At 45.3% G+C, this 27851-nt stretch overlaps 1 protein-coding gene across 2 annotated transcripts in view; it reads left to right on the plus strand.

Moving 5' to 3' along the window:
* The window catches only part of PCDH19 (protocadherin 19), a 157036-nt gene extending 129664 nt beyond the window's left edge, over nucleotides 1–27372 (plus strand). For both annotated transcript variants that reach the window (XM_054996943.1, XM_054996944.1), the window contains exon 5: nucleotides 25600–27372. In XM_054996943.1, coding sequence (XP_054852918.1) covers nucleotides 25600–26192 — 593 coding nt within the window. In that variant the 3' untranslated portion in view covers nucleotides 26193–27372. The remainder of the gene's footprint in view (nucleotides 1–25599) is intronic.
* Nucleotides 27373–27851: the final 479 nt, after the last annotated feature.

Here is a 27851-nt window from a genome sequence, read left to right on the forward strand (position 1 = left end):
GATTGAACCTGGGAACTTGTAAAGGACATGGGCTAACAAACCCTTCTCAAAGATTTCCACTATCTATTGTGTTTGGACATCATGTATTTTTCAGACACTACTAAAGCACCTTGCGATTCTCAGGTGGTGTGTTTTGGGGAAGCATGGTATTCTCCAGTGGCAGGAGAAAAAGCAAGGAAAAGAATGTGTGTGTGATTAACAGGTGGAGTTTATGCCCCCCAAAAGGGAAGCTCTGCTGCAGTTCTGTCCCCTTTAGGCATGTATTCCGAGGCCTCTTCCTAAAATCTTTGAGAACTAGGAACTTTTGGTTGTTTTACAAACTGAGATTCTTGAGGGCCTAGCAAGAATGCTGACAGATCTGCCAATTCTTCCCGTAAGTTGCATAACTACCGTAAATAAAGGCAGCCTTCTTTTTTATCCGCTTCATGGTAGAATTGGTATTTGTATGTGGGTTACTTCACTAGTGGTTGAGGAGAGCTGGTGGAGGCCTAGCAGGAGACTCTGGGGCAAGGACTCAACTGATTACTGGTCTCTTGGAAGAATGGTAAGGATTGTGATTTCTTATCATGTAGATGAGGTGAAACTCAGATAGCTGTGCCCAGGGGTCATTTTGTAGAAAAAGAGCTGGAGGAACTCATTAGCATAACTCATTATCATATGCCACGCCCCTTGACATCACAAGAAGTGTGTCATTAGCATAACTGATTTGCATATGCCACACCCCCTGACATAACCTATCCAGGCTGTTTTGGACCCAATCCTGGCTATTCAGGGCTGAAATTGGGCCCAAAATGGCAGGGGCTGAAAATGGCCAAAAAGGGGCCCTAAATGGTCAGGATCGGGCCACTGCTGAGTGGGAGAGTGATCCACCACCCGTCAGAGGCCTGATCCAGGCCGTTTTGGCCCCAATCCAGGCTGAAACGGGCCCAAAATGGCCGAGAGTCAGGTGGGCGGGGCCGCCTGATATGTGACCTCTTTGGGGAACTGCTGGAACTGTGTTCCTGTGCGTTCCCCCTCGAAATGAGCTCTGGCTGTGCCTTCAGTAAGCACTGCTATAGGCAGTGGTTCCACAGATTCTTGAGGTTGGTCACTGAGTTTCCTTTCAGCTTGTGGTAAAGTTTCAGCCTGGGCTTCAAGGCTCTAACTCTTCCATGCAAAGGTCTCAAAAGCATCCTGCATCTATTTTTCCAATGAAGTAATTATTTTTTTTTTAAAGAAAAGCATCCTGCCCACTTTTTCGTTTATCTGCCTGGCTTTTAAAGGGCTTTCTACATAGTTGTGGCTTCCCTACTCAAGCATCAGTGGCCTCACGTCTCTTCCAGCATACTGGCATCTCTGTTTGACTGGGCCACAGTGATTCCAGGAGACCAGCTCAAGCACCATGCCAGCTACAGTCACACACCACAAGTTCAAGGCTGCGTGTTTCCCACTCTGACTTGAATGGATATAAATGGCTTCTTAACTGCCAGGGGGAGAGCATGGAGGGGTATATGGGGAAAATGTTCTGAGCATGCCTGTCTGCAAATTGATTCCAGATTACACCGGTTAAATGCGTGGCTCGTCGCTGCTCAGATTAACCTTGGAATCTCTTCCCTTATCTTACACACATGCGCACCTCCTCCCCAGTAATTTCTGTTTTCTGTAATTTTTCGAAGAGAATAGTCAAGCGGCCATTTTCTGATCGACGCATAATTTTGAATAGGATGTTCTAATAATTGGATTCATTGTTGCAAACTCTGATTTGAATGCCTGGCTTACATTGAATCAGACAGAGGCGAGGCATACTTGAATTTGTCTGTGTGCGATTTAACAATAGGATAGGAAAAAAGTCACCTTTTGGATTAATTTGCTTTTATCTACTCGGTCCCCATTAAGCTGAAGGCAGCCCAGTGTCAAAGGCATAAATGGAGACAAAAGAGTTGCTTCCAATTGTGGCGAATGTGTTTTAAACAGCCTCGAAAATGTTTCCTACTCAGCAGGGTACCGTGCACTCAAATGGTTGCATTAACAAGGAAATATATAACAAAGAGAGAGTATTTAGGGCAATCCCTCAGTATCCCATGATAATGAATTTTAGATTTCTGTAATGAAGTCAAAAGGCCTGTATTTCTTCTCTCCCGGCACGCGATACAGTAACTCCCATTAGCATTAATGGGAATTGGGTATGTAAACTATAGAATCATAATGGATAGAGATGAGAAAGCCCTATCAGATTATTGAGTTCATCCCCCTTCTTAAAGCTCACCTTATTAATGCAAGTGGGCTTGGTGACAGTGTGTTTGGTACAGAATACCCTATTAAGTGCATAGACGGCTGAGCTCTCTTGCTGTGGGTAAGATACAGAGAAGGGTTTTGTGCAACGGTCTTTCCTCTCCCAGACACTGGTGTCCCACCAGTGCACTTCTCACCTACCCTTATTTAAATCTGGCTGGATCCTGAAGCTGCTAGGAGTCTAAGGGAATGAGCAGGTTGCATCAGAAGGGAGTCCGGATGCCAGGTTCCTGCTGGGGATGAGAGATCTCTCTTCTCAGCACTTGTTGCCTGCCACTGCTCTTGCAGCCTGTGAGAAGTTTTTTTTTTTTTTAGATCATTGTTGGTGTGACAGCATTACACTGCGTCCAGGCAAGGTTGTCAACTCCAGACTGGGAAATTCTTGGAGCTCTGGGGGCTGGAGCCTTGGGAAGGGACCTCAGCAGGGTATAATGCCATAGAGTCCACCCTCCAACGCAGCCATTTTCTCCATGGAAACTGATCTCTATTGCCTGAAGATCAGTTGTAATTCCAGGAGGTCTCATGGCCCCACCTGGAGTTTGGTGACCCTACTGGGGCAAATCCAGAAGTGTTGTCACTCTGCTGTAGGAATTGCTGGAAGCTAGGTTTATATCGGGAAACAAGGGTTATACCAGAGTTGAATCAGAGAATCCAAATGTCGAACCAGAGAATCCCATTAGTGAAACAAGGTGAGGAAGCTTGATGAGCTGCGGCATTTAAAAGGTGGCCGGTGGCCACTTGAAGGAGCTCTTTTGGTGTTGGGGGCGGGGGGGGGGGGGCAGAATGGGATGGAAATCCAATCTGCCTGCCACCTCCTTGCCCACCCTGTCAGCCTTGTGCTGCTCTCCTGCAGTGGTGTGGAACTTGGCTCCATTTGTGCTGCTGCCCTCTCTGCTGCTACCCTCTGGCTTGCGCTGCTCCTATGCCTCTGCTGCGGCAGCCTGTGGTAGCTGCCTACAGCTGCGTAATCTGGCCCAGCGAGTCCAGGTGCCCAGATCTGATCTGGGGTTCTGGAATGCGATCCGTCTTAACCAGATTAAGCTGGATTGGCACAAACCCAGCTTTCCAGCCAATTGCTGAATCCAGATCACGCCCCCCCACCAAGAATCCCCTCTCCTCCCTAACAAGCTCCAAGGGGAGTCCCCCTGGCAGTGGATCCTGCTAAGGTGAGCTGCAGCAGTCACTGCCAGTCCCCACATGCTGTTTGGTTTCCTTCCTCATGGAAGCATCTCTTGCGGCAGCCATTTTGCCTGGTCATTAGGAAGCAGTTGTAGAAATTATATGACTCCTGGATTTGCTTGTTTTCCTGTGCGGTGCTTATTATATTGTATGCGCTGCTTTGAATTGCAATCCCCCTGGAATGCAATGGCTGCGCAACCTGTACATGTATCAAATAAATAAAGGAGAAGAAGCGACAGCTGATTCTTGCATACTTGTCCACTGAAACAAAGCCAAGAGTTGTGCTGGTGTAGTTAACAGCTGATATGTGCCATTTAATGCCATGTAGCATTTATACTGTGCTTTCCCCCAAAATGTATTACTTTGGATAATTCAAATGTGGTTCCAGCTAACTCTTTTTAGTTTCCCTACAGAGGTGAAAGTCTTTCAACATCCCAGAGTCACCATTTGCCTTATGCTTGATCCAGACAGGAAGCTCATTGCCGAGCAAAACTCTCCCTAGAGTATACCTCTTTATATTGCATCTTGGGGGCTGGGAGCAGGTTGCCTGTTTGAACGTTTGAAGTCCCTGCACATGGAAAACCAGCTTATCAGAGAGAAGGCTAGGCTAGAACCTTTCTCCTATCTTGTTTTGTGTATTAGGGTTTCCAGCACTGCCTTGGGAGATTTTTAGGGCAGTGTTTAGGGAGTGTGGCATTTGGGGAAAATGCGGTCAGTTCTGGGGAGGACTGTCAGCTCTGGGTTGGGAAAGTCCTGGAGATTTGAGGATAGAGCCTCAGGAGGGTGAGGTTTGGGGATGGGAGGAACCTCAACAGGCTAGAATGCCATGGAGCCCACCCTCCAAAGCAGCCATTTTCTCCAGGGGGAACTGATCTCTGTAGTCTGAAGCTCAGTTGTCACTCTGGGAGATCTCCATGCCCCACCTGGAGGTTAGCAACCCTACTTTGGGGTGATGCTCTAGGAATTTCCCCTCATCTCTCCCGTAAAGGCCACAGAGACATGAGAAAATTTCTAGATCATCACTACGGAGGGCACTTCCTGGCCATTTTTTCCTCCCATTATTTAATTTCTCAAAGGTTGTGGATTGGGATTGAAGGTGGGGGTTAGCCCACCCTGGGTGGGCAAATGACAAGCCTATTCTGTATGGATCTTGTTTTCCAAACGCAGGAAGCCTTTTGCCCCCCAAAGAGGCAGCGTTCACTTGTGCAACTCCATACTTGCCCTCTGTGATATCGTGTAGAAATGGTTTTATCAATGTGATCTGCTGTTTTGTGAATAGCAGGCCTAAATCTTTCTCTCTTTTTTTGGTATTGCATGAAGTTGCTGCAGTGGTGATGCTTTTGATAGCCAGTGCCTGCTTCCTTTGAGTCTGTCTCTTTCAGCTTCATCCTCTCTTTCCCGTGATTGTATGCAGTATTGCGGCATCAGCAGAGGGCCACTCTGTGACATCAGAGCTGATCGACCAATTAGAGGCTTTGCTATTCCACCACTACCCCAAAGCAGTGTATATTTTTTTATATGGCAGACCACGGCTGTTTCCATTTTGAGGATGAGCAGTGGATACTATGTGATTTGCAAATTCATGGCCAAGGAGGAAGACTTGAACCCAGGTCCAAGTTGAACATGGCATCTCTAGAACACTCTAGCTTTCTCATAGATTTTTCCAACTCCAATCTGTTATTATTTCTTTTTTGCTTCCTTCCTTATATGCTCAATATGTCAGTTGTGGTGTCAGTTTTTATTCATTACATGAGTACAGTAAACTACAAGGAATGACGTTAGTAATGGTTATATGGGCCACGAGGGGATAAAACCAGTATGACAGATCCATACCCTGGTGTAAGAGAGCAAAGTGCCGCTGACTTGGATGGGTGTTCCCTGGCTTTTGCAGCCTCAGGATCTGTTCTGTTGTGTTCAGCTGGATGAACAGGGTGAAAATTTCTCCTCGCCGAGCTGGGTTCAGACTCTGGGTTGGCTTGATGGCTGCTTAATAAATTAGAGTAATTCAAATGCTCTTTCCCCTCATTAAAAGAATTCCTTGCAAGCCGCTGCTTGTTTTGTCCAAATATCATCGATCTCCTCCTAATAATGGAACTGGCTTTGGTGGAGGAAGGAAGCCGCCCGACCCCCCCCCCCCCGCAACAATAAAACAAGGCTGAAGAAGATGAGGAAAAAGGTTCTTTCTGACCACGAGAAGTCTTTGTCACTGTTCCCATCTGTTAGCATTCTCCAAAGGGAAAAGCTGTGCTTGGATTATGGTCCTGCCCGACCTCTCTTATTAACAAATGAAGAAGGGCAGGAGTTGAGAAATATTATGCGGTATTTCCCTCGCGTCTTGTTTCCTGGCATTGAACATGCAGGGAGATAAGGAAGAGAGGCAGCCTCTCAGTTTATGAGTGCGTAGTGATACTTGGCTGAGGGCAACTTGCAGGTTGTTGTAAACTCTGGTGCAATGAATTCTCATTTGCTAACCAAGTACACAGTCTTCGCTCTCTGATAAGTCATGATTTGTGATCAGCCGGCAAACTGGAATTGTAAACCAAGGCTTGAAATAAGTTTGGACAGCATCCCTAGGTTCAGTTAGTATTTGGTATGATGTCTGAATTGACAACACCAAGTTACAGCTGTTGTTCTGCCTCCAGAGGCCACTGTGCCTGAGCAGAAGGAAAATGAAAGCAGGCAAGCAACTCTTAACCATGGTTTGCCCATATAACAGCTAGCCAGAGTTTGATGTGATGTTTGAACGGAGACTTTGTCTCATTCTGAGCATACACATGGTGTGCACACGCATCCAGAGGCACCATGGAAACAGCAATACCGAGGCATGTTTCAGGGCTGTTATAGGATTACTAAGGGGAATTTATGTGAAGCTCTTTGGATATTTAAAGCCCCCCCCCAGTGCTAACTGCCAGTATGGTGTAGTGGTTAGAGTGTCCAATAAAGATCTGGGAGAATGAATGGCAAATCCCCACTTACCATGGAAGCTCACTGGGTGACCTTGGGCTGGTCAGTCTGCCTAACCTACCTCACAAGGGTTGTTGTTATGAGGATAAGATGGAGGAGCACTGAGTGATGTTGTGAAAGACCAACTTCCCACTGAGGAATTAAGTGGGGCACTTAGAAACAAAAATAAAAACATTATTTATGAACACAAATCAGTAGCACAGAAGGAGTTTAAAAGAGACTTTGGTTACTAGACCAACTTGTTGCTATAGACAATTTTATAGACTCCCACCATCTACTTCCCCACTCACTTGGCCAAGGTGAGGGAAAGGCGAGGGAACAGGCCTTCTGGGCGTGCTCCCAGAGTGGCGCAACAACATCACTCCCAGGAGTGACATCATCACCCCCCCCCCCGAGAGTGCTCCTGTGCCTTGCAGCAGGCCAATTTGGGCCCCCAAACAGACCTGTTTGGGGAACCAAACTGGCCTGCTGCAGAGTGCGGGAGTGGTCCTGGGCCCTGCATGATGATGCCACTTCTGGGAAGTGGCATCATCGTGCCGCTCCAGAGCTCGCGTGTGCAAAGACAAAGGATAAGGCGAGTACCAGGTTCCCTCTCCCTCCGGGAGGGTTAAGGAGACATGGCAACACTAACTGGGAGGCATTATATTCTGTGGAGGTTCCTGCCCTCCCCAGTCTCCACCCCCAGATCTCCAGGAATTTTGCAACCCGGAAAGACCTAAAGAAGGTCTTTGGGACAAGCGAACATTCCTGTGGGGATACCTGACATATACACTAGCCTGAGAGGAGCTCAGGGAGATATATGAAATCCATGAGAGCAAATGGAAATTATTGACTAGAAAAAGAAGAACGCATGGCTATGAAAGTGCTGTTCGGACGCACTGCTGCCCTCTCGTCGCTTGTCGGTCTGCAACTTCCTCGTTACTCTGATTGCTGCGATGTTTTTTTCCTAGCCATTGCTAGCATGAGAATCACTTCAGACTATGGCTGTGATTATTCATTGTGAAAGCGACTTTTGCCAGCACAAATGCAAGCTAGGGAAGGGAGAGGATTGCTCGCATCCACGAGTGAGCCGTGGATGCAGCCCTGAGCGCCTGGGGAAAAGGGCGGAATCAAAATCTGATAGATAGGTAGGGGCAAAATAAACAGCATTGTGTGAATTGGCCCTAGGTTTCAGTAGGGGGCTAGGATATTGCCTTTGCCCTCCCCACCTATGCCCAAGCCAAATATAAAGTTGCCGTCCCTAAGCTTTCTGGAAGAGAGGAATAAACATGGGTGAAAATCGAAAGCAATGTTTGATCCCTTTATGTTTACTATTTAATTCATTTTTATTATTCATAAATTCAGGCACAAATGTTAGGCCTGCACCCTAGTGACATATTTGCATTTTATTTTAAGTTTGATATCCCCCCCCCCACTGCTACCCGGTTTTGCAAACAGGGGTTTAATGACTTGCTGTTGCTATACAGTTTCAGTGGTTTGTTCTCTCTCTTTCACCTTCCTCGGTGTTTTAAGGAAAGAGATTTCTAACATGGAAAAGTGATATTTGAATACATTCCCCTAAGGCAACCAATTTTCTTTTAATTTGTCTGGAACTAAGCTTTTCTTTGTTGCCATAAGAAAGGATTGGAACTGCTGTAAAATTTATTAGCTTCCAGGAAGATTTTGAAATGAATTTTTTTAATGATCATGCGATTTGCCTGTATGCAGTCATGGTACCATACTGATTAGGGTAGTGCCATACAGCCATTGCCGGATGTCCAAATTGTCAGTATTGAGGAGTGCTTGTAAGAAGGTCCTTATGATAAACTTAGCTAGCCCATTTCCAGCGTTACTCCAAAGGCTGCGTGTCCTATATTTCTGTGCTTCCACCCTATAAAAATAGTATTTCATTATCAGCATTTATGTATTTATGACATTTCAGGGCTTTTTTTCAGCTGGAACGCGGTGGAATGGAGTTCCGGAACCTCTTGAAAATGGTCACATGGCTGGTGGCCCCGCCCCCCAATCTCCAGACAGAAGGGAGTTGAGATTGCTGCCAAGCAGCGTGGAGGGCAATCTAAACTCCCCTCTGGAGATCGGGGGGCGGGGCCACCAGCCATGTGACCATTTTCTCCAAGGGCAACCCACTGAGTTCCGCCACCTCTTTTCCCAGAAAAAAAGCCCTGTTACATTTCCTTTATGGTGTTCAGAGCAGCATACATCATTTTCACTCGCCTCCATTTTATCACTCACTAACAAGTGGGTTAGGCTGAGAGAGAGTGACTTCATGGCTAAATGGGAATTCTGATTTATTCACAGTAAGGGTAATACTGAGCCAGGAACAGGGGTTCCATATTCCTGCTTTGGGCCCCTCACGTGTCCTCACCTCTTGGGCCTGGAGGAGCAGAAATGACGTTCTGTTACATGCCAACATCAGTCTGGGTGGAAATCCCAGATGTGACATCAGCAGGTCAACTGATTTCTAGAGTGCTGGCTGATGTGGGGACGTCGCATATTGGAACGCCATTTCTGTTCTCCTGTCAGCCCTGGTTGGGTGCATCTGTAGAGTGGCAGGATGCCAGTCTGAAGTGGGCATATGGCATCCCTCAGCATTGCCCTTGCTGTGAATCGGTGAGCATTTTTTGCCTCTTTTCCAAGCAAGACTAGAAAAAAAATGGCTTTTTTTTTTGGAGACCAATAGTTTTTACAAAAAGAAAACCCTTCTCTTTGGATTAGACCTACATTAGTGTTCTGTAGTTAAGTACTGCTGTTCATAATGGACTCCTGAACAACTAGGGTTGCCAGCTCTAAGTTGGGAAATTCCTGGAGATCTGGGGAGTGAAAGCTGGAGAAACCTGAAGAAAGTGCGGTTTGGGGAGGAAAGGACCTTGGCTTGGCATAATTCCATAGAGTCCAACCCCCCCCCCCAAAGTAGCCATTTTCTCCAGGTGAACTGATCTCTGTGGCCTGGAGATGAGTTGTAATTCCAGGAGATCTCCAGCCACTACCTGGAGGCTGGCAACCCTATGAACAACCCTACTCACTCCAAGGTTCTCTGCCTTCCAAGGCAAGGGGTGTTAAAAGTGTCATGATCAGGTATTGGGACGGAATCTTAATACACTTCAGTGTTATTTATGAAAGTGTTCATCAAAAGCAGAAACAAATGAGAAAAAAATCCCAGAGCCCCTAGTTAATCAGAGTTACTAATGATTTAGATTATTAGTAAGCCAATCATTTTGCGTGTATATAACTTGTTGGAATACAACATTCACTGCAACATAATGTCATGAGACAGTCAGTAAAGGAGTATGGTTAAAATCACATGGAGATTCCTTCCTGATGTGAACCAAGACTTATCGATTCAGAAGAGCCCCATAACTGAACTTGAAGTCTCAGTTTTGCCTAAGCAAGCTCCTAATAAAATCCAGTTTGTCTGTTACTTACTTCAGTTATGGTCAAGATTAGGTAGAACTTTCTTTTCTTTTCCCTCTTTCTTTTTTCCATTTCAAAGAGCCACGGCTGCTTCAGTTTCCTGTCCCTATGTAAAAGCCCAAATGACTTCTACTTAACACGGCTCTCCAAAACCCTTCTGACATGGATTGGAATGAATTGTGCTTCTCACCGAAAAATGTAAGCTCTGGGTCTATTGTGATTGCCCAGACTGCATAGCCGTACATGTCATTGGAGCATTTATCAGAGATATTAAATCCCTAAGCACTTGTACCTCAATACATTTCAACTTTGCTTCTGTGGCTGGTGCTGGAGATTCTGTCGGTGATAATTCAATTGCTTGAGGAACTGAATGGGTCAGTTTTTCAATCTGTTTTCCTGTTGCGCCGGGCTAGAGTGAATTTAGGTTCTGCAGGAAATAAAAGGTTGTATGACAGTATGACACCCAACCCTAAGCTGATATATATTTAAGCAGATGCATGAAAGGACACACTGTTCTCCCTTTGCATTTTAAGGCAAAGATAGATATAATATGTAAAAAATGAATTGGCAGTGTGTCTCCTAGTTCTAGAGTGAGTCCAGCTTTCTCCCAGGTTTGCAACGTGAATATCAGATGGATAAATAATCAAATGATGATTCAGCCATCAGTCCTACTTCTGTGCCCACTGCCTGCCTTTTAAAATTATTTTTATTAAAGCATTGCATATGCATTTATATACTATGCTTTCACTCACCCCCCTCCCCAAACAGTAGCCAAATGTTTGGCTTCCAAAGTGGTGTACAGTAATTTTTAAAAATCCGCCCCAAGGAGAGTTGCTGGCAACCCATGGGAAACTCACCGCCCAAAGTGGGGCCTGACCAGCAATATGATGATGTCTTAACCATGTAGTTTTGACTAACTGCTACAGCGCTAGCAATGCAGTGATCTCACTTTGCGTTGCGCCGGAAGTGACATCATCATGATGCTGGTATCCACCTTTCATTTCCCCCTATTATTTCCATCCATCCAGTTAACTGGCAGCAGGAAGGGCCCATTGGGGGCAGGAGTTTTGCTGTCCCCACGGGCCTATGGCAACCCTAGCTGTGACTTAGTGGTAGTAGGGCATTTGCAGAATGCAGAAGGTCTCATGTTCAGTTCCTGGCCCCTTCTAGTAAAAGGTTCAGGTAGTAAGTGATGTGAAAGACCAATGCTGGTCTCTGTCCAGGCAAAATGGAAGGATTCCAAAGGAGCTTCATTTCCCAGGGTTCCCTGTGCTATAGCAGCATGAGATTCCGGAGGAGCTTCATTTCCCAGGGTTCCCTGTGCTATAGCTGCATGAGATTCCGGAGGAGCTTCATTTCCCAGAGTTCCTTGTGCTATAGCAGCATGAGATTCCGGAGGAGCTACATTTCCCAGGGTTCCCTGTGCTATAGCAGCATGAGATTCCGGAGGAGCTTCATTTCCCAGGGTTCCCTGTGCTATAGCAGCATGAGATTCCGGAGGAGCTTCATTTCCCAGGGTTCCCTGTGCTATAGCAGCATGAGATTCCGGAGGAGCTTCATTTCCCAGGGTTCCTTGTGCTATAGCAGCATGAGATTCCGGAGGAGCTTCATTTCCCAGGGTTCCCTGTGCTATAGCAGCATGAGATTCCGGAGGAGCTTCATTTCCCAGGGTTCCTTGTGCTATAGCAGCATGAGATTCCGGAGGAGCTACATTTCCCAGGGTTCCTTGTGCTATAACAGCATGAGATTCCGGAGGAGCTACATTTCCCCAGGGTCCCTTCCTCTTGGCCTGTTGCTGCTGGAGGCGATTGTGAGGCCCTTCAAGTGCTACTTTCACATAAGTTTGTGGAAGGATAAAGGATCAGTGGGGTATGAATATCTCAAGTAATTTGAGGAGACTTGCTGGAATGAAGGGAAGGCTTACAGCCTCCCCCCTCCCCAACCCCATTGTGCTATTGTGATATCTTTGGGCACGCTATGGGGCTGAACTTACGAAATGAATCAATTTATTTTTCTGTATTTTAGAAAATAAATTGCATTACCTGAGAGCGTTCTGATTTGATCAAGATGAGATCTTTCACTATTAATGCCCCCACTCCCATTTCCCTCTTTTCTAAGGAAGCTACTGATAATGGATGTGCATATTCTGGTAAATTAAGTTTTTAAGGATTTCTGTTAACCGTTCCCAGCAGTTGCCAATTACTTCTGCATAACTTTTCCAAGCAACCTTTCAAGTTCTTTTTTTTTTTGTCCTCAAAACTCGTTTTTGAACCATTTCCCCAGAACTGCTCCGGAAGCTAAACATGCCATCTTAGAAGAAGTGCTGTGCTTGATTCCTGATCAGTTATAACTAGCTGCTGCATTGAGGGAAATGTATGCTGTCTGTGCTCAGGAGGACACTCCAACTAGCTTGAATTAATAGGGGGAAAAAACCTTCTCTTGACTGAGACCGAACTAGGCAAGATGGATTGGAATATGTGACCTGCTCTTCTCAGTATTTTTAAAAGCCTAATTGCTGTGGTGTGGGATCCCAATTTAGATCTGAACCATGCTTAGAGTTGTTAGGTCCCCTTATCTTTCTGGTGAGATGGGGAGGACCTGGCACTCACCTTTTGGGATGTCTTCATGCACGTGCGTTCCCAGGGCGGCATGATGGCATCACTTCCAGGAAGTGATGTCATCATGCAGGGGCCGGGAGCGCTCCTGTACTTTGCAATGGGCTGATTTAGGCCCCAAGTTTTCAGCCCCGGGAGTGCCCGTGGGAGCCCTATTCCCCTGCCATGTTGTTTGAGAAGGGTTTAATGTAAGCTACAGTTGCTGACCTCCTGGTGGGGGCTAGAGTTTTCCCAGAATTACAACTGATTTCCAGACTACAGATATCATTAGAGGGGATGGGAGTTTCAGAGGGTGGATTGTATGGCACCACGTCCCCATTGAGCTCCCTCCCTTTCCCAAACTCCTCACTCCTTGGCATGACCCCAGATCTCCAGAACTTCCCAAACTGGAGCTGGCAACGCTATGCCCACCTGCCTTGGAGAGGAAAAAGGTCAAGCAAAAAGGGGAGAGGAAATCCAGTCTTTTCTCTCTCTGAGAGTCAAGAACACTGAGGGGCTCTGTTGGCAAAACTGTGCGAAGTCAGAAGGGTTAAACTTCTGGCCCTGCACCATTGCTGTGATTTGAATTGCAGCTTTGTGTTGCAGTGATTAACCTTTTAAAAAACATCCTGGAAAGATTCAAACTCAGATCTGAATGCATCTAGTTAGGCCTTAACATGGTACAAGATCCAGAGGAGTTAGCCGTGTTAGTCTGTAGTAGCAACATAGTAAAGAGTCCAGTAGCACCTTTAAGACTGACCAACTTTACTGTAGCACAAGCTTTCGAGAACCACAGCTCTCTTCATCAGATGCATGCAATTTTGCCACTTGCTCTGCCTGCCCAGCTGTCTGGAAGCTTCGCGGCTCAGACCTTTTCCAAATCAATACAGACACAACATGTCTGTGATAGGGTATTCTTTACTATTTAACATAGTACAAGAGATGCATACCGATATTAGGGTTGTTAGGTCTAGATTGGGACATTCCTGGAGATTTGCAGGGGTGGAGCCTGGGAAGAGCAGGGTTTGGGGAGTGGAGGGACCTCAGCTGGGTATATTGCCATAGAATCCACCTTCCAAGGGAACTATTTTTTCCAGGGGATCTCTTGTCACCTGAAGAACAGTTGAAATTCCGGGAGATCTCTAGCCACCACCTGGAGGCTGGCAACTCTTCCTGATACCGACATTGAAAACGAGAGCTTGACTATCTTTGCTTGCATGAATAAGAGGTTTTAATAAACTGAAACTGAAGACTGGTGTGGAGTTTGCTTGGCAAACAAGGCTTGTTTTTCCTCCCCTCTTTTTCTTCTACAGCTTACCCAGGGAGCTAGTAATGTGTTTCTGTAATAGACTTCTGTAAATGCTACGAAACCAAGGGGAGCCACACTTGTGAGGCAGCCAGGCCCGGCACACACTGTGGGCCTAACTGCAGGCAGTTCTGTCATGATTTCTGTTCCTGCCGCTGCTTCTTATAACTACTTCTTCAATATCTTCCCAGTGAATCGGGAGCATCCTTTCGTCCCAGGGGCTCTATCTCATCGGGCTTCTGCCCACTTGCCCTTCCAGCTCTTGTTTTAATAACACACACAGCTCAGTCCCTGTTTTTATGCAGATGAAAAAAAAACAGTCTTTTTTTGTTTTTGCTTAAGCTTTTCTGAAGCAATTTTGCCACTTTCTCTGCCTGCCCAGCTGTCTGAAAGCTTCACGGCTCAGACCTTTTCCAAATCAATACAGACACAACGTGTCTGTGATTGGGTACCATTAGAAGCTGCCTTTGTGATAGTCCTCTGCAGGGGGGAAGAAAGGTGGCTTGAAAGCCAGGGCTCACTCAGGGTTCATCATTGTTTTCCCTGAGAGAAAGATATTTGTTCTGGAGTTGGTTAGGCTTGAGGTGTTTTCTCTCAGGTTGAGCAATGTGCTCAACTGTGACCGTGTCTCCCCGTCCCTTGCCTTCACCATGCCTGTCTTTAAAAAAGACAAAAACACAGCAACATTTGGGCACTGCTTTCATGCTATAAATTCTGCAGATTGAGGCCATCTCCATAACAATAGTGCTGTTCCGAGGCAACCACAAAGAGTGCTGAAGTGATAAAGGTGATGTAGCTAAGAAATGCCTGTCTTTGCCAGCTGAAAACTGTACTGCCAGAGGAGGGTGGGCGAGCAAGCAAGTGTAAATGGATCTGAGTGAGCTACCAAACCGGTGTGTGGGTCTGCTGGAAGGTACAAGAAGATGGACTGGCTGCCTCACAGTTGCTAGGAGAGCATCCAGGGCACTGGAATTAAGCAGTGGGACACCTGTCCTAAGTGCAGAAACCAAGCTCCTTTCTTCTGCCATGGCATGAAATGGGCAGACTGATTTTCACAGTAAGGTGAGACTCGGAATCTATTCTTAATCTACCTTGGTAATTTCTAGGCTTGACTATTGTGATGCGCGGTACGTAGGGACTGCCTTTGAATATCATGCAGAATCTCTGCAGTGAGTCCAGAATGTGGCAGCCAGGTTGTTGATTGCTGCCTGTCTTTATCCATGTACTGCCTGTGTTGAGACATTTGCATTGCTCCCAGTTAATTTAATGGCGCCTTTGATGCCCAGGGCAGTGTAAAGGGTTACTGTGAGGGAAGCCCCTGTTCAATCTCCTACCCTGCCAGGAAATTCCCTGGGTGTCCTTGAACCAGTCAATCTTTCTTAGCCTGACCTACCTTACAGGGTGGTTGTGAGGATGAACAGAGGGAGATAGAGTACAGTATATACAGCCTTGGTTTTTTACCTTTAATCTCTTGAGAGTAAGAATCTGTTATAATTTATGCTGGTCTAAGACCGTTTTAATAAAGATTGATTGAGACACAGCCTTGGAGGGAGGTTGGGATAAAAGTTAAACATACGCTTAGTTAAAATATCTGTATCCTGCTTTTCCTACAGTTCAAAGCAGTTCACAGAGGTTTTCTGCAATCAGTGAGCACAAAACATTTGCAATGTATGTCATAACAGCATTACAAATGTTAACATTGGCGTAGTCCAAATTATTTGCCCCCCCCAGTTAAATTATGCAGGTTGTATAAATTATGTAAATACACACTAATCAATGATAGCCACTTTGCATATTAAATACTTTATGCTGTTTCTACTTGTCAGGGGAAAGGTTGATAGGCAGTTCAGAGAACTCCTGAAACGCCTTGTAAGCACCAGAAATGGTGCTTACCATTTTTACAGATTTTTAATATTTTTAACGATAAGGACTAGAAACCTGTTTGTTTAAAATCAGAGATTATTTAAAATATATTTCTAAACTACTTTTCAGTTTAAAAAAATTCAAGGCACTTAAAATCATGTTAACGCAATATAAAAACAAAATGCAATATTAAAGAACCAAATTAAATTGGAACAGCAGCAGCTCTTAAACCAATGCACCAGATAGCAAATACAGACACCCAGGGGAGAAGAGGTTCTAGGATCACCATATACTAGTTCTCAATGTCTTTTTTTAAAAAAAATTAAACTTTAATAATCTGCCTATTCCCAAAGGGCTCAAGGCGGCTAACAGCAATAGAAACAAATTTATCATATATAAAACCCTCAAACTGAACACCTACAAATCACATTGCCCTCAAAAACACCCACCACTAACAAATAAAAGGAATACAAACTGCCCTATCACCTGTCTTATATAGCTTCATTCTCATGGCTTTCCAGGAGAATTTTCTGGAAACGGGCGCTTCATTGAACAACGACAACAACAACAACAACAACAACAACAACAACTACTACTACTACTACTACTACTACTACTACTACTACTACTACTACTACAGCATTCAATTTATATACCACCCTTCAGAACAATTTAACGCCCACTTAGAGCGGTTTACAAAGTGTGTTGTTATTATCCCCACAACAATCACCCTGTGAGGTGGGTGGGGCTGAGAGAGCTCCGAGAAACTGACTGACCCAAGGTCCCCCAGCTGGCTTCAAGTGGAGGAGTGGGGAATCAAACCCGGTTCTCCAGATTAGAGTCCCACTGCTCTTAACCACTACATCAAACTGGCTTCATCTTGCATTCCAACTCATGTCATATCTGAAAGTGTAGTGTAGTGTAGCCAACTGCCAGGTGGGCCCTGGAGTTCTGGAGTTACAGCTGATTTCCAGAGTATAAAGATCAGTTCCCTGGAGAAAATGGCAGCTTCAGAGGGCAGACTCTATGATATACCATAGATTCAAGACAAAATCCCTCCCTAAATGCCCCCTGTCCACAGATACCACCCCCAAATCTCAAAGAATTGCCCATGCTGGAGCTGGCAACCCTATGGTAGGCAGGCACAGTTTCTGAGCTGATTGTCTGGATTGGTCAAGGCAGATCGGTCCTGAAGAGCTTTTGGACCAAGCTAAATTGCTCATTAACAATTTCAGAGTGGCAGTAGTTTAGTGGTAAAATGTCCCAGGTCAGTTCCTAGCTTGTCCAGTTAAAAGGGTCAAGTAGCAGATGATGGGAATAGATACGTTTATTTTTGCCAACTTCTTGTCTTCTTTTTTTAATGTCTTTTTTTTAAAAAAAGAAATCCAGAGACTAACCCTTCGTTACTTGTTTTTTGCCGCTATATTTTGGGGTTTCATTTTCAAATATATTTAAACATTTAATTGTCGCTTTTGTCATAAAACATAGCACTTTGATCACATGAACTGTGATTCTCATTTGCGCAAGCCACGCCGAGTTCTCCGCCGCTTGTACAGAATCTACGAATATCACACCCAGAGTTGATTTAAGATGTTCATTCCAGCGACGAGGAGAAAACTGGCAGTACTTAATCCCTTCTTTTTGCTCAAATAGCCGAAAGGAACAAAATCAACATGTTAACAGCCAGCGACATTTAGACAGCTTCCTAGCGCTGGCTGGGGCATGCCTGTGTGTGTGTGTGGCTTGTAGCCTCATTCTCTGAGATCAGTCAGGGCCTCGAAATCTCAGACCTCCTACCCAGACATTTGTGATTGCCACTCACACAATAGAGTGGCCGCTGTGGCAGAGAGAGAAAACAGCGAACATTTGAGATGCGGAGTTGAGACCGATTGGCTGGTTTCTCTTTGGCTCTCTCAGTCTCTCCGCAACTTCCTTAAAGGTTTGCTTTTCTACAAGCTGATTCCCTCTAAGTGCTAAAGCTGCTCATATTTTTTTTGCTGCATTGGGTTATGTGCTGAGAATTTTTATCAGCCAGGGTTTTTTTTTTTTTTTGCGCTAGAATGTGGCGGAAATACAAATGGAGCAGAAAAGCCGAGGTTACATACACAGATGAACAAAGCATCCAAATGACCTGTCCTCAGACAGGCGGGATGCAGATCTTGGCTGAGTCGGCAAAGTGCTGAGGGTTCAGTCCATCAAACCTAAAGGTGCTGTTCCTTTGGATTCGGTCAGCGTTAACTCCTGATGGCCCAGGCTTGCTTTGTTTGAGAAAAGCGCCCTGTGAGAATGAGCCAGGAAAGGGGCTAACTAAAGGCAAGTGCTTTAAGCAAACAGGGTAGCTACATTCCAGAGAAGACTGTTGTATGTCAATGATTGGTATGGTCCAGTGGCCCAGGGACGATATTTCATGCAAACACAGATGTCGTATATAAAAAACGCTGTCATGGCAGATCCCTCAGCCACAGTGTGAGATTACCTGCATCCTACCTGGTCCACTTAACTTCCCGGCAGGAGTGGGTGGGGACCTGCCTCTTACCTGGCTGATTGTCCTGTGCATGCATTCCCAGCAGGTGCAATGACATCACTTCTTGCCTCCCGGGCCCTTTCCCTGCGGCCTTTTCACCCTTCTGGCCAGGTGAATGGCGGTGGCGGGTGGGAAAGAGGCTTGGAGCATAACCGCTTCCCACCTCCACTGTTTGAAGGACAGGTGCCAGTCACAAGCTGGTTCCACCATCCCTCTTGATCTTCTTAATGGCTGCTCTCTTCTATTTTTAAAAAATGTCCATCATTAACGTTTATCAGCTTAGCTGTTCCTTTACTGCTGACTTAATAAAAACATGGAAACCCTTTTTAAAATGCAAAAACTCTTGCGAGGATTGGAAGGTAAGGCGGTTTCTTGGTGACTTTGCGGACACAAGCCTGTCAGCACCTTTCACAGTTTGCCGAACAGTTCCCCCTCCCACTGGGCTTGGAAAAGGAAGACCTATTGGGGCAGAACAAAGGGAGGGTGCTTCCAAGCCACCTCCACTGCTCTCAAAATCTTACGTTTGTCTTTGTTCTCGGGCGGTGAGTGAAAGATTGGTAGTTTTTATGACTCCACCTGACACAAAATGTTTATAGTGGAGTTGGTGACAGTACCACAGATTGCTTTCAGATTCAGAACCATGATCCCCTAGAGGGATCTCAGTCTTGCATAAGAAGAATCAAGCGGTCCACACAGCTACACTCCAGTTAAGCTCAATCTCTGGTGAAGGATGATCTCTGGTTTCTGTGCCAGGAACGAAAAACAGGATGGATCTAATGCTATCAAGTGTTTTGGAGGCATAACCCAGCTCCCCACACCCAGCTTTCTATTAAGAGACCCCCTAAAACTACAACTCATCTTGCCAGAGGGTGGTTTTGATCAGGAATAGAGGTTGCTGTCACCCATGGTAGCCTGGTGTCATCTTGGTGCCAGCTCCCATTCCGCCTTGTGAATCGTGCTTATTTCACTTCAAGATCTTGGCCTGGCTAAGATACTTGGCAGTCTTCCCTCCCTGCCCATTAATGAGAGAGTTTACATGGGGTCACAGGGTGACTTAGAGGCTCTCCACATGAGACACCTTGGCACGTGTTTGTCAAGTGTAGGGAGATGCAATGTTAGCCAGGAAACGTAGTTTAAGAAGACAGAGCCGGTGGAGATTGCTCCTCAGAGGTTTTGTTAATTTCATCTTCACCTCCCCCAAAGGCTCTGTCAATTTCATCTCTCCAGTCTAAAACTGTGTGGGATCTCCTCTAGAGGGCAGTGAGGAATGGAAAAGGGCTGGAGCTGCCTTCCAGAGCCAGGCTTGGACCTAGAAAGGTTATAATGGGCTGAAGTTTCCCTTCGGCATTTCACAGCCTCTTCACATAGCTTCAGTGTATAGCAAAGCCTTTGCCCTACCCCCAGCTCTGTCTTTTTAAACTTCCCTTCCTGGCTACCTTTGCTTCTCCCAACACGTTTTCTTCATGTGTTCGATATCTCATGTAGAGAGACTCTTACTCCCTGGTTTAGATCCTGTGAAGACACCAGTTGTATGAACCGGTATCTCTCTGCAGATTACTGCAATATGTACAATTTATTTTTATTTACAAAAGGTATATCCTGTGTTTCTGCCCAGTCAGGGCTATCAATTGCAATTTTGGGAGATGCCACACTTTGACACATCACAGTGACTATAGGTTCATGCCCCATATGGAGAAGCTAATACAACCATATTGTAGACCACGGCTGATCCCCATTTCCTATTGCAAGTGGCTTCTCAGTTTCAAAAGTATTTATTCATTTATTTCTTTAAAAAAATTGTATGCTGCTTTACTACCCAAATAGGATCCCACAAGGTGGTAAACATTAAAACATTAAAACAACATTTTTAAAAATAAACAGTTTAGTAAACACACACAGACACAGAACACAAAGAACAGGGAGGAGTATCGTGGTTCAGGTTTGCTCTTTGAAATAAGGACATGTAAAACTTTGTTGGCTCTCCAAACTACTGCTAAGGTTCTTTGTTTCATCAGGTCTTAGTGTTCACTAGGGGTGTGCAATTCGGGTTTCTGAAACCTGAAAGAAACCCGAAAGGAACTTGTTTCGGGTTGTTTCGGGTTATCTGAAACGTTTTGGGAAACCTGAAACGTTTCGGGTTATCCGAAACAAAATAACCCGAAACGTTTCGGGTTGTTTCGGGTTGTTTCGGGTTTTTCAATGGGAAAATGCCTCCGTCTTCCCGGACGCCTGGGGGAGGCATTTTCCCACCGAATCAAGCTGAAATTGGTGGAGACCTTCCTCTAACTCCTCTCTAACAACCCCCCAAGTTTCAGACCGATTGGACTTTGGGGGGCCATGTTATGGCCCCCCAAACCAGGTCCCCCTATCCTCGCATAAGAAAGGGAAGGGTGAGCATATTGTTAGCTTGCTGCTGCTCATCTTCTTCATGATTTCCTATGGGGGAAAAATGAAGAGGCAGGCTTCCTTTGCCAGGGGTGGCATTTTGCATGCAAAATGCCCCCCAACCCTCAGGGGCCCTTCTCCCACCTTTTCTCTCACCCCCCACCAAGGCTCAGCCTGCTCCCACTTGGGGGGGCATTTCATGGCCTCCCCAAGTAGGTGCTCTTTTCTCTACTACTTACAGCTGGGGGAGGCTTGTCTTGCCAGGGGTGGCATTTTGCATGCAAAATGCCCCCCAACCCTCAGGGGCCCTTCTCCCACCTCTACTCCCACCCCCCACCAAGGCTCAGCCTGCTCCCACTTGGGGGGGCATTTCATGGCCTCCCCAAGTAGGTGCTCTCAGCCCCCAAAGTCCACCCCCTACAGCCCCACACAAACCCAATTCCCCCCCAGCTGCCACACACCGACCCAAATCCCCACATTAGCCCCTCACAGACCCAAATCCACCCCCAGCAGCCCCACACCCATAACCCCAGGAACAGGCTGGCAAAGGCAGCCCTCTCCCTTTGTTCCCTATGCTGGGAACTTCTAAACTCTCTTTCCCTGGGCAATTCTGCACAGCCCAGGGGTGCCACAATGGTGGGCACACTTCTGAGTGCCAGCTGGTCCCTGTGAAAGAGCACCTGAACCACAGACACCCTCCCTCAAATTCCCCCACCACCTACAGAGATGGCTGTCAGCCAGCCCCATTGTTCCCTATAATGGGAACCAACTGCACAACAAAGAATAAAACACGAACAACACAAAATAAAGTTTTTTAAAAATGATTTTCTCCCTTTCAAAGTACAAGTAGGCAAAGCATTATGACACATTACACCAGCAGCCCCCCACACAGAAAAATAACACAACTCACTTAACATCAGAGAATCACAAAAGCACAATTCCTGTCAAAGACACTTTATTTCTTGAACAGCTTTAGGTTACACAGCAGGGGGGCACACCAAAGGGCATTCCAGCATTCCACCTCACAAAAATAACACAACTCACTTAACATCAGAGAATCACAAAAACACAATTCCTGTCAAAGACACTTTATTTCTTGAACAGCTTTAGGTTACACAGCAGGGGGGCACACCAAAGGGCATGGCAGCAGTATCTTACACAAAAATAACACAACTCACTTCACATTAAAGAATCACCCCAAAAAATTGCTGTCAAAAGCACTTTATTTCTTTAACTGCTTTAGGTTACACAGTAGGAAGGCACAACAGGGCATGAAAGCAGTGTACTACACAAAAATAACACAACTCACTTCACATCAGAGAATCACCCAAACACAATTGCTGTCAAAAACGTTGAAGTGGGTTGTTTCCGAAACAGATTCTTGTTTCGGGTAAACCCGAAACAAGAAACACGAAACAGAGTGCCTTTGCACACCCCTAGTGTTCACTTATAACACCCCTTAACTTTAGACAATCAATCAGCAATGCTTCTACCGTATTAAATTATTGCGAGGGTTAATTAGGAGAAAACCTTTGTAGAGTTTGTGAATATCTCTGGAGAGAGCAAGATCTCATTGCAGAGGAGTCTGGCCCAAGAATAAATACTTTATTATTGTTGTTGTTGTTGTTGTTGTTACTAATATTGATATTGTTATTACACATAACACAATCGATAATTAATAAAGATTGCACGTTATCATTGACTGGCCTTGCTGAGCTGATACAGGTTTCCACCAGAGACCTAAGTACCAGCCAGGTATCGGTGCAATATGTATGCTGTTCCAAGTAACGCCGTCTTTTGCAGTTCTGTAGGTGTTATGTCAGAAAGCTGCAGTTTTTCCATATAAGTTGCCAAATTTTTCAAAATACTTCCCAGTGCCGCCTTATTATTATTATTATTATTATTATTATTATTATTATTATTATTATTATTATTATTAACAACAACAACAACAACAACAACAACTTAACCATTAATATGATGTTTTAGAATGTTCTAAGTGTTGCACATGCGATTTCAGCAATCCAATAACCCTGTAACGTAGGTCAATTTTATTGCCCCCCATATTTTCAGAAGGGGAAACTGAGGATAAGAGTGAGTGCCTTGCCTCGTGAGTTCATGGTCAAAGTGAGATTTAAACCCCAGGGGTTTCCAGTCCCTGGAAAGTTTCTTGGAGCAGTCCAGCTTGTTAGAGCAGAGCTCAGTAATATGAAAAACATCAGCCATTTCTCCTCCTCTGACCTCCATGCTCACATCTAGTACATCTGAACATGTGACGTGACATTTGGGTGGGGACTGTGGCTGAGGGATTGAACATTTGCTTGGCCTGCAGAAGGTCCCAGGTTCAATCTCTAGTTAAAAGGATTAGGTAGCTGGTGATGGGAAAGTTGGTGATGGGAGAGCCAATGCCACTCAGAGTAGACAGTACTGATCTTGATAGACTTAATGATCTCACTTGGTGGCCCTGTGCAGAGGACCTGTCCGTGTAGTGAGTCGAAGCAGAGGGCGAGTGGGAACAAGATTGCTGGCCATGCACCCACCTTTGCATAGTGCATATGCATGGAAGATGTGCTTGTTCATATGTCCCCTCCCTGTTACCAATGATGCCACTGTCTAAATGGGGAAGGGGCCTATAGATGGGCACTTCCTCTGCATGTTTGCACCACACAGATAACTTGGTGCTTGTATGTAAGCAGGGTGGGTGCAGTCAATGTACTCATGCCTGTTCTCCCTCTCTGCACAGTAGGTCAGTGTGTGGACACGTCATCTATACAGGCAGCTTCTTGTTTTCATGTGACCCCTGCAAGCAAGAGCCAAGGAACAAGGCAGGGATGGAGTGACTTTCAGTATGATGTCATCACATTGTATCATAAATTATTAGACATTATATGGAGGTAGGAGGGAAGGGAAGAGAAAGTGCAGAAGCTTTGCTTGCAGCCACACCATCTCTGTATTATCTGGTTCACTTCTAGCCATGGTGAAAAACCACCTGCTGCTGGCGAATAACCTGGCTCCGTCCTGTTACATGCACGAGATGTTGATAAGCACTCAGGCTGCTGTAAAGAGGCAGTATCTCTGCATTCTGGTAGGAAATCAAGAGCAAATCAACTAAAAAATAAAACAGAGGAGCCAGCAAAAATAGCCTGACATGGAGGATGTCTCATGCCGAGCAAGGTTTCAAGCACTGTTCCTTTTAGTGCCGGCAACGGGAGAAAGGAAAATGCTGACTAGGAGCAGCCAGGCATGCAGGCCAAAAGTGGTTTAATTTATTTCCCTTCGTAACTTGTTTCCCTTCAGCTTTTTTGTTCTGACAGCGGCAGCAACTGCTGCAGAAAATTCCAAATGACACCTAACCTGTTGGAGGTTGAACTTCAACCTGTACAAATAACAATAAAAGCAGGGTGGGTGGGTGGTTGAGGAGCCTTTGCAATAAAAAACGGCCCTTTGTGTCAGAAATATATGCAGCTGGTTTCAAAAAGCAAGAGGTGTTTACATGGGATTAAAAAGGTGGCAGATCCCCTTTCTCTGAGTAGATCCTCATGACACACTTAGGCAGATTTGAAGCCTGTTATGGCTTCCTCAGCTTGTCCCAAGATTCTTGGGAATTGTAACTTGGTAAGGATGCTGCGTATTCTTTTTTTAGAGATCCCACCTCTCACAGAACCACAATTTCAGGGTTTATTCATGGATAGCAAATGAGTATTGAACCAGTTGAAGAATGTGGTATAGCTGGTATAGATTGATGGTAGCTTGAGTCTTATTTTGGAAAGTATTTTGCATTTGCTGTAGAGAATATAAAGCTACATCTTGCATACTAATAGCTATATGGCCCTGTCCGTGAATACTTAAATCCAGAGATTGGAGCCATGAATGAGCAATACAGATCTTCCCACACACCTGAAAAAATGCTCTGGGTTTGCAGAAAAATCTGAAATCTAAAAAAAAATTTTTTTTTTAAAAAAGTAAACCAAAATGATAAAAGAAGCACCTGTAGCTTTAACCATATGCTTTCAGTAGCTGTTGCTAGAAAACCATAACAGTTCAACCAGTATTCCAGACTTGGTTTCTGTCTGGAGAAGGCGGGGAGGGGAGGGGCTTTCTGAAGCTCTTTTGGCCTTTGATGGAGGACTTATTGGGGCCATGCCTAGAAGCAGCTAGTGGGTGACTTGATACCACGAGACTTGAATGACAAATCCAGGCCTGTCAGCTTGCTACAGTTCAACAGCCGCCACCCCACAAAAAACAGTGTAGTCTAGTGGTTAAAGTTTCAGAGAGGGATGTGGAAGACCCAGGTTTGAATCACTACTCTGCTGTGGAAGCTCACTGGGAGACTTGGATCCAGTTACATGCTCTCAGCCTTACCTACCTCTCAGGGTTGTAGTGAGGATAATATGAAGGCAAGAGAATGATGTAAGCTACTTTAGTTCCTAATTGTGGAGAAAGACAGTATATAAACGAAGTAAATTAATAAATATAAATGAAAATGGGGCAGGGGGCAGATAAAAGGTAAAGTTGTTTAGTGGGTTTGAAAGAGAGAAGGACATAAGTAAAGGTGATCATATGGAGGTTGCCAGAGAAGGGAAAGAGGAAATAATGTGGGGAAGGAAATATAGGGAAAAGTAAAGTATCTCCTGGAAGTCCTTGCAGGTTTCCCACAATGCAACGGGGCCTGGCTCAGCCAGCATCATGCAACTGGGCTTTAGGGGGGAGGCTGCAGGGGGCGGAGAGGTGAAGACTGAGGGGCAGGCATAGGTGGTTGAGAAGGAGAGAAGGAAGTGGGAAGGTGGTCTATGGAGAAGGGAAAGATGGCATGGTAGGGTAGGGGAAAATGAGATGTCCTCTGCAAGTCCTTGCAAGTCTTCGCTTGTTATACCCGTTTGTTGGGCATATTCCAATTCTACTAAGAAATACAATTTTAGGATTACAAGTTCTCTTGAACTTGGTGTGGACTATGCCATCTGAACCTCATTGTCATGAAGGACTAGAAGGATCTCATTGTCTGATTTGGAAATCATTTTTGGAACTGGGGCCTTAGTGAAAAAATGTTCTAAATTGGGCAGAAACCTTATATGTCATAAGCCCGTTTTGTTTTCTCTCCACAGATCAGAGTGAAGGATTTCATTGCAGAGAAGAATGCCGGATCCTTGGCCATTCTGACCGATGCTGGATGCCCCGGAACCCTGTTCCCAGCCGAGCAAAATCCCCCGAGCACGGAAGGAATGTCATGTCCCTCTCTATAGAAGCTAGCACTGTGGATACAGAGCTTTACGAAGACTGTAGCACAAAGAGAACTTTTGCGACATTTGGCAAAGACGGCAGTGAGCCCGTCCCTGAGGAACGGGGCCCAGTCAACCTGAAAGGCAAAAGAACAGTGGATCCTCCCATCTGCAGCCCAAAGGTCAATGGTGCAGTCCGAGAGGCAGGGAACGGCTGTGAAGCTGTCAGCCCTGTCACATCACCCGTCCATCTGAAGAGTCCCTTGTCTAGCAAACCATCAGTGTCCTACAACATAATGCACTGCCCAGCAAATCGTGACCTGGAGCCGTTTGTAAACAATGGCCCTTCTCGGCCCATGGAGGCAGAGCCGAGGGGCGCAGACAGTGAAAATATAATGCATGAAATTAACCCTCTTCTGCAAGAATGTAGAGAGAAAGACTCACCTGGAGTGAAGAGGCTAAAAGACATAGTACTCTGAGCGATGCCGTAGTGGAAGGGAAGGAACACGAATGGACGTGTGTATTGTTTTTAACAGCTTACTGACGGTTCACAAAATTTGCTGTATTTAAAAGCTTTCCCTAAATGTATTGTTTATAAATGAAGCTATTGTTAATGTGACAATCCCACTTGGTTCAACAGGCGGCAGGGGTGTTTGTCAAAGCAAACAAGGGCAGTTTCCCATTTTCCATGGCAAGGGTGTGGCGACATGGTAGCAGTTTGGTGGATGGAAAGTATTAGCTATGAAGTATTTTGAATTTATATTTTTGTATCTAAAAACAAACAAACACCAGACCTCTAATGTGAAAATCCATTCTTTATGAAGAATTGAATCTTAAAAAAATAAATTAAAACCACTTGTATCTGGTAATCTAGAATATTTACCTCAACATGCCTCTAATTTAGACAATGGCGCGGCCAGTTCTCATGGCACAACTGTGAACATACAATTCATTTGCCTTGGTCCAGCAGTTTTGGTGCACACATGGAAGCCCTTATGCACCAAGTGGGGCATCAGTGCTCTCAATGTGCACAGTCACCACATGTGCGTCAGAACCACACAGAGCTATTGACTGTCGCACCCAGAGCCTGCGGTTTCATTTAAGGTCTTGCTCTTTTGCTATGACCACCCCTGCCTTGGAAACCCTTTTGCCGCCACTTGCTTATCTGTACTCTTATCGTATTTGATATTGCAAATTACTGTATGTCTAGTGATGGAAAAGGCTTTCGAGTGTATTCATTCCTTTCTTTGCTTTTTCTACAAAGAAGACAAAATCCAAAAATGTAGGGAAACTGCAAAACTTAGATCCAATCTTGTCACAGTCATCATCTGGCCAAAAGATTCTCCCACATACTTCCCCCCCCCATCCCCACCCCTCTATGCACATTTTCTTCCCCAGGTCTTTTAGGGTTATTCTGTCATCTCATTTGCTGTTGTTAGATGTGCTGTGTTGAAACTTTTAGAAGATCAGTTCCTTCCTTCCTTTCTTTTTGCTATCTCAAGGAACGATGGGGCATTGTTTTTCCAGGAATATTGGTTGGTTTTCAAACAGAGCTTCCTTGGTTTTGGGAGAGACCAGCACAAAAGAATGATTTTGAGGTCCAATTTATAAGTTACATCGGACATGGGTATTGGTGTGGTGGTGGTGGAGGAGAGTGCCATCAAGTCATAGCTGACTTTGGCAACCCCTGGCAGGGTTTTCATGGCAAGAGACTAACAGTGGTGGTTTGCCATTGTCTGACTCTCCAACCCTGGTCTTCGTTGGAGGTCTTCCATCCAATTACTAAGGCCTTAGCTTCCAAGATTTGACGAGATCGGGCTTGCTTAGGCTATCCAGGTCAGGGTGGGCATTGGTGTAAACATCCCATATGTGCTCTGCCATGTTTAAACATACTGTGTGCATTGGTCTATTTGCACATAGCAATATCGATCAGTCACATTTCATCCTGCCCTTCTTTTAAGGTGTGTAAGGCAAGGAAAAGATTTCACCACCTTCATAACAACTCTGTGGGATAGGCTAGGCTGCGAGTGGGTTTGTATAGTTCAAGGTCATCCAGTGAGCTTCATAGCTGAGTGAGGGTTTGAACCATCATTTTCCCCTTCCTGGGTCAACGCTCTAGTAATTACCCCATTCTGGCC

Source organism: Eublepharis macularius, chromosome 13 (assembly GCF_028583425.1).
Source record: "Eublepharis macularius isolate TG4126 chromosome 13, MPM_Emac_v1.0, whole genome shotgun sequence".
Taxonomy (NCBI): domain Eukaryota; kingdom Metazoa; phylum Chordata; class Lepidosauria; order Squamata; family Eublepharidae; genus Eublepharis; species Eublepharis macularius.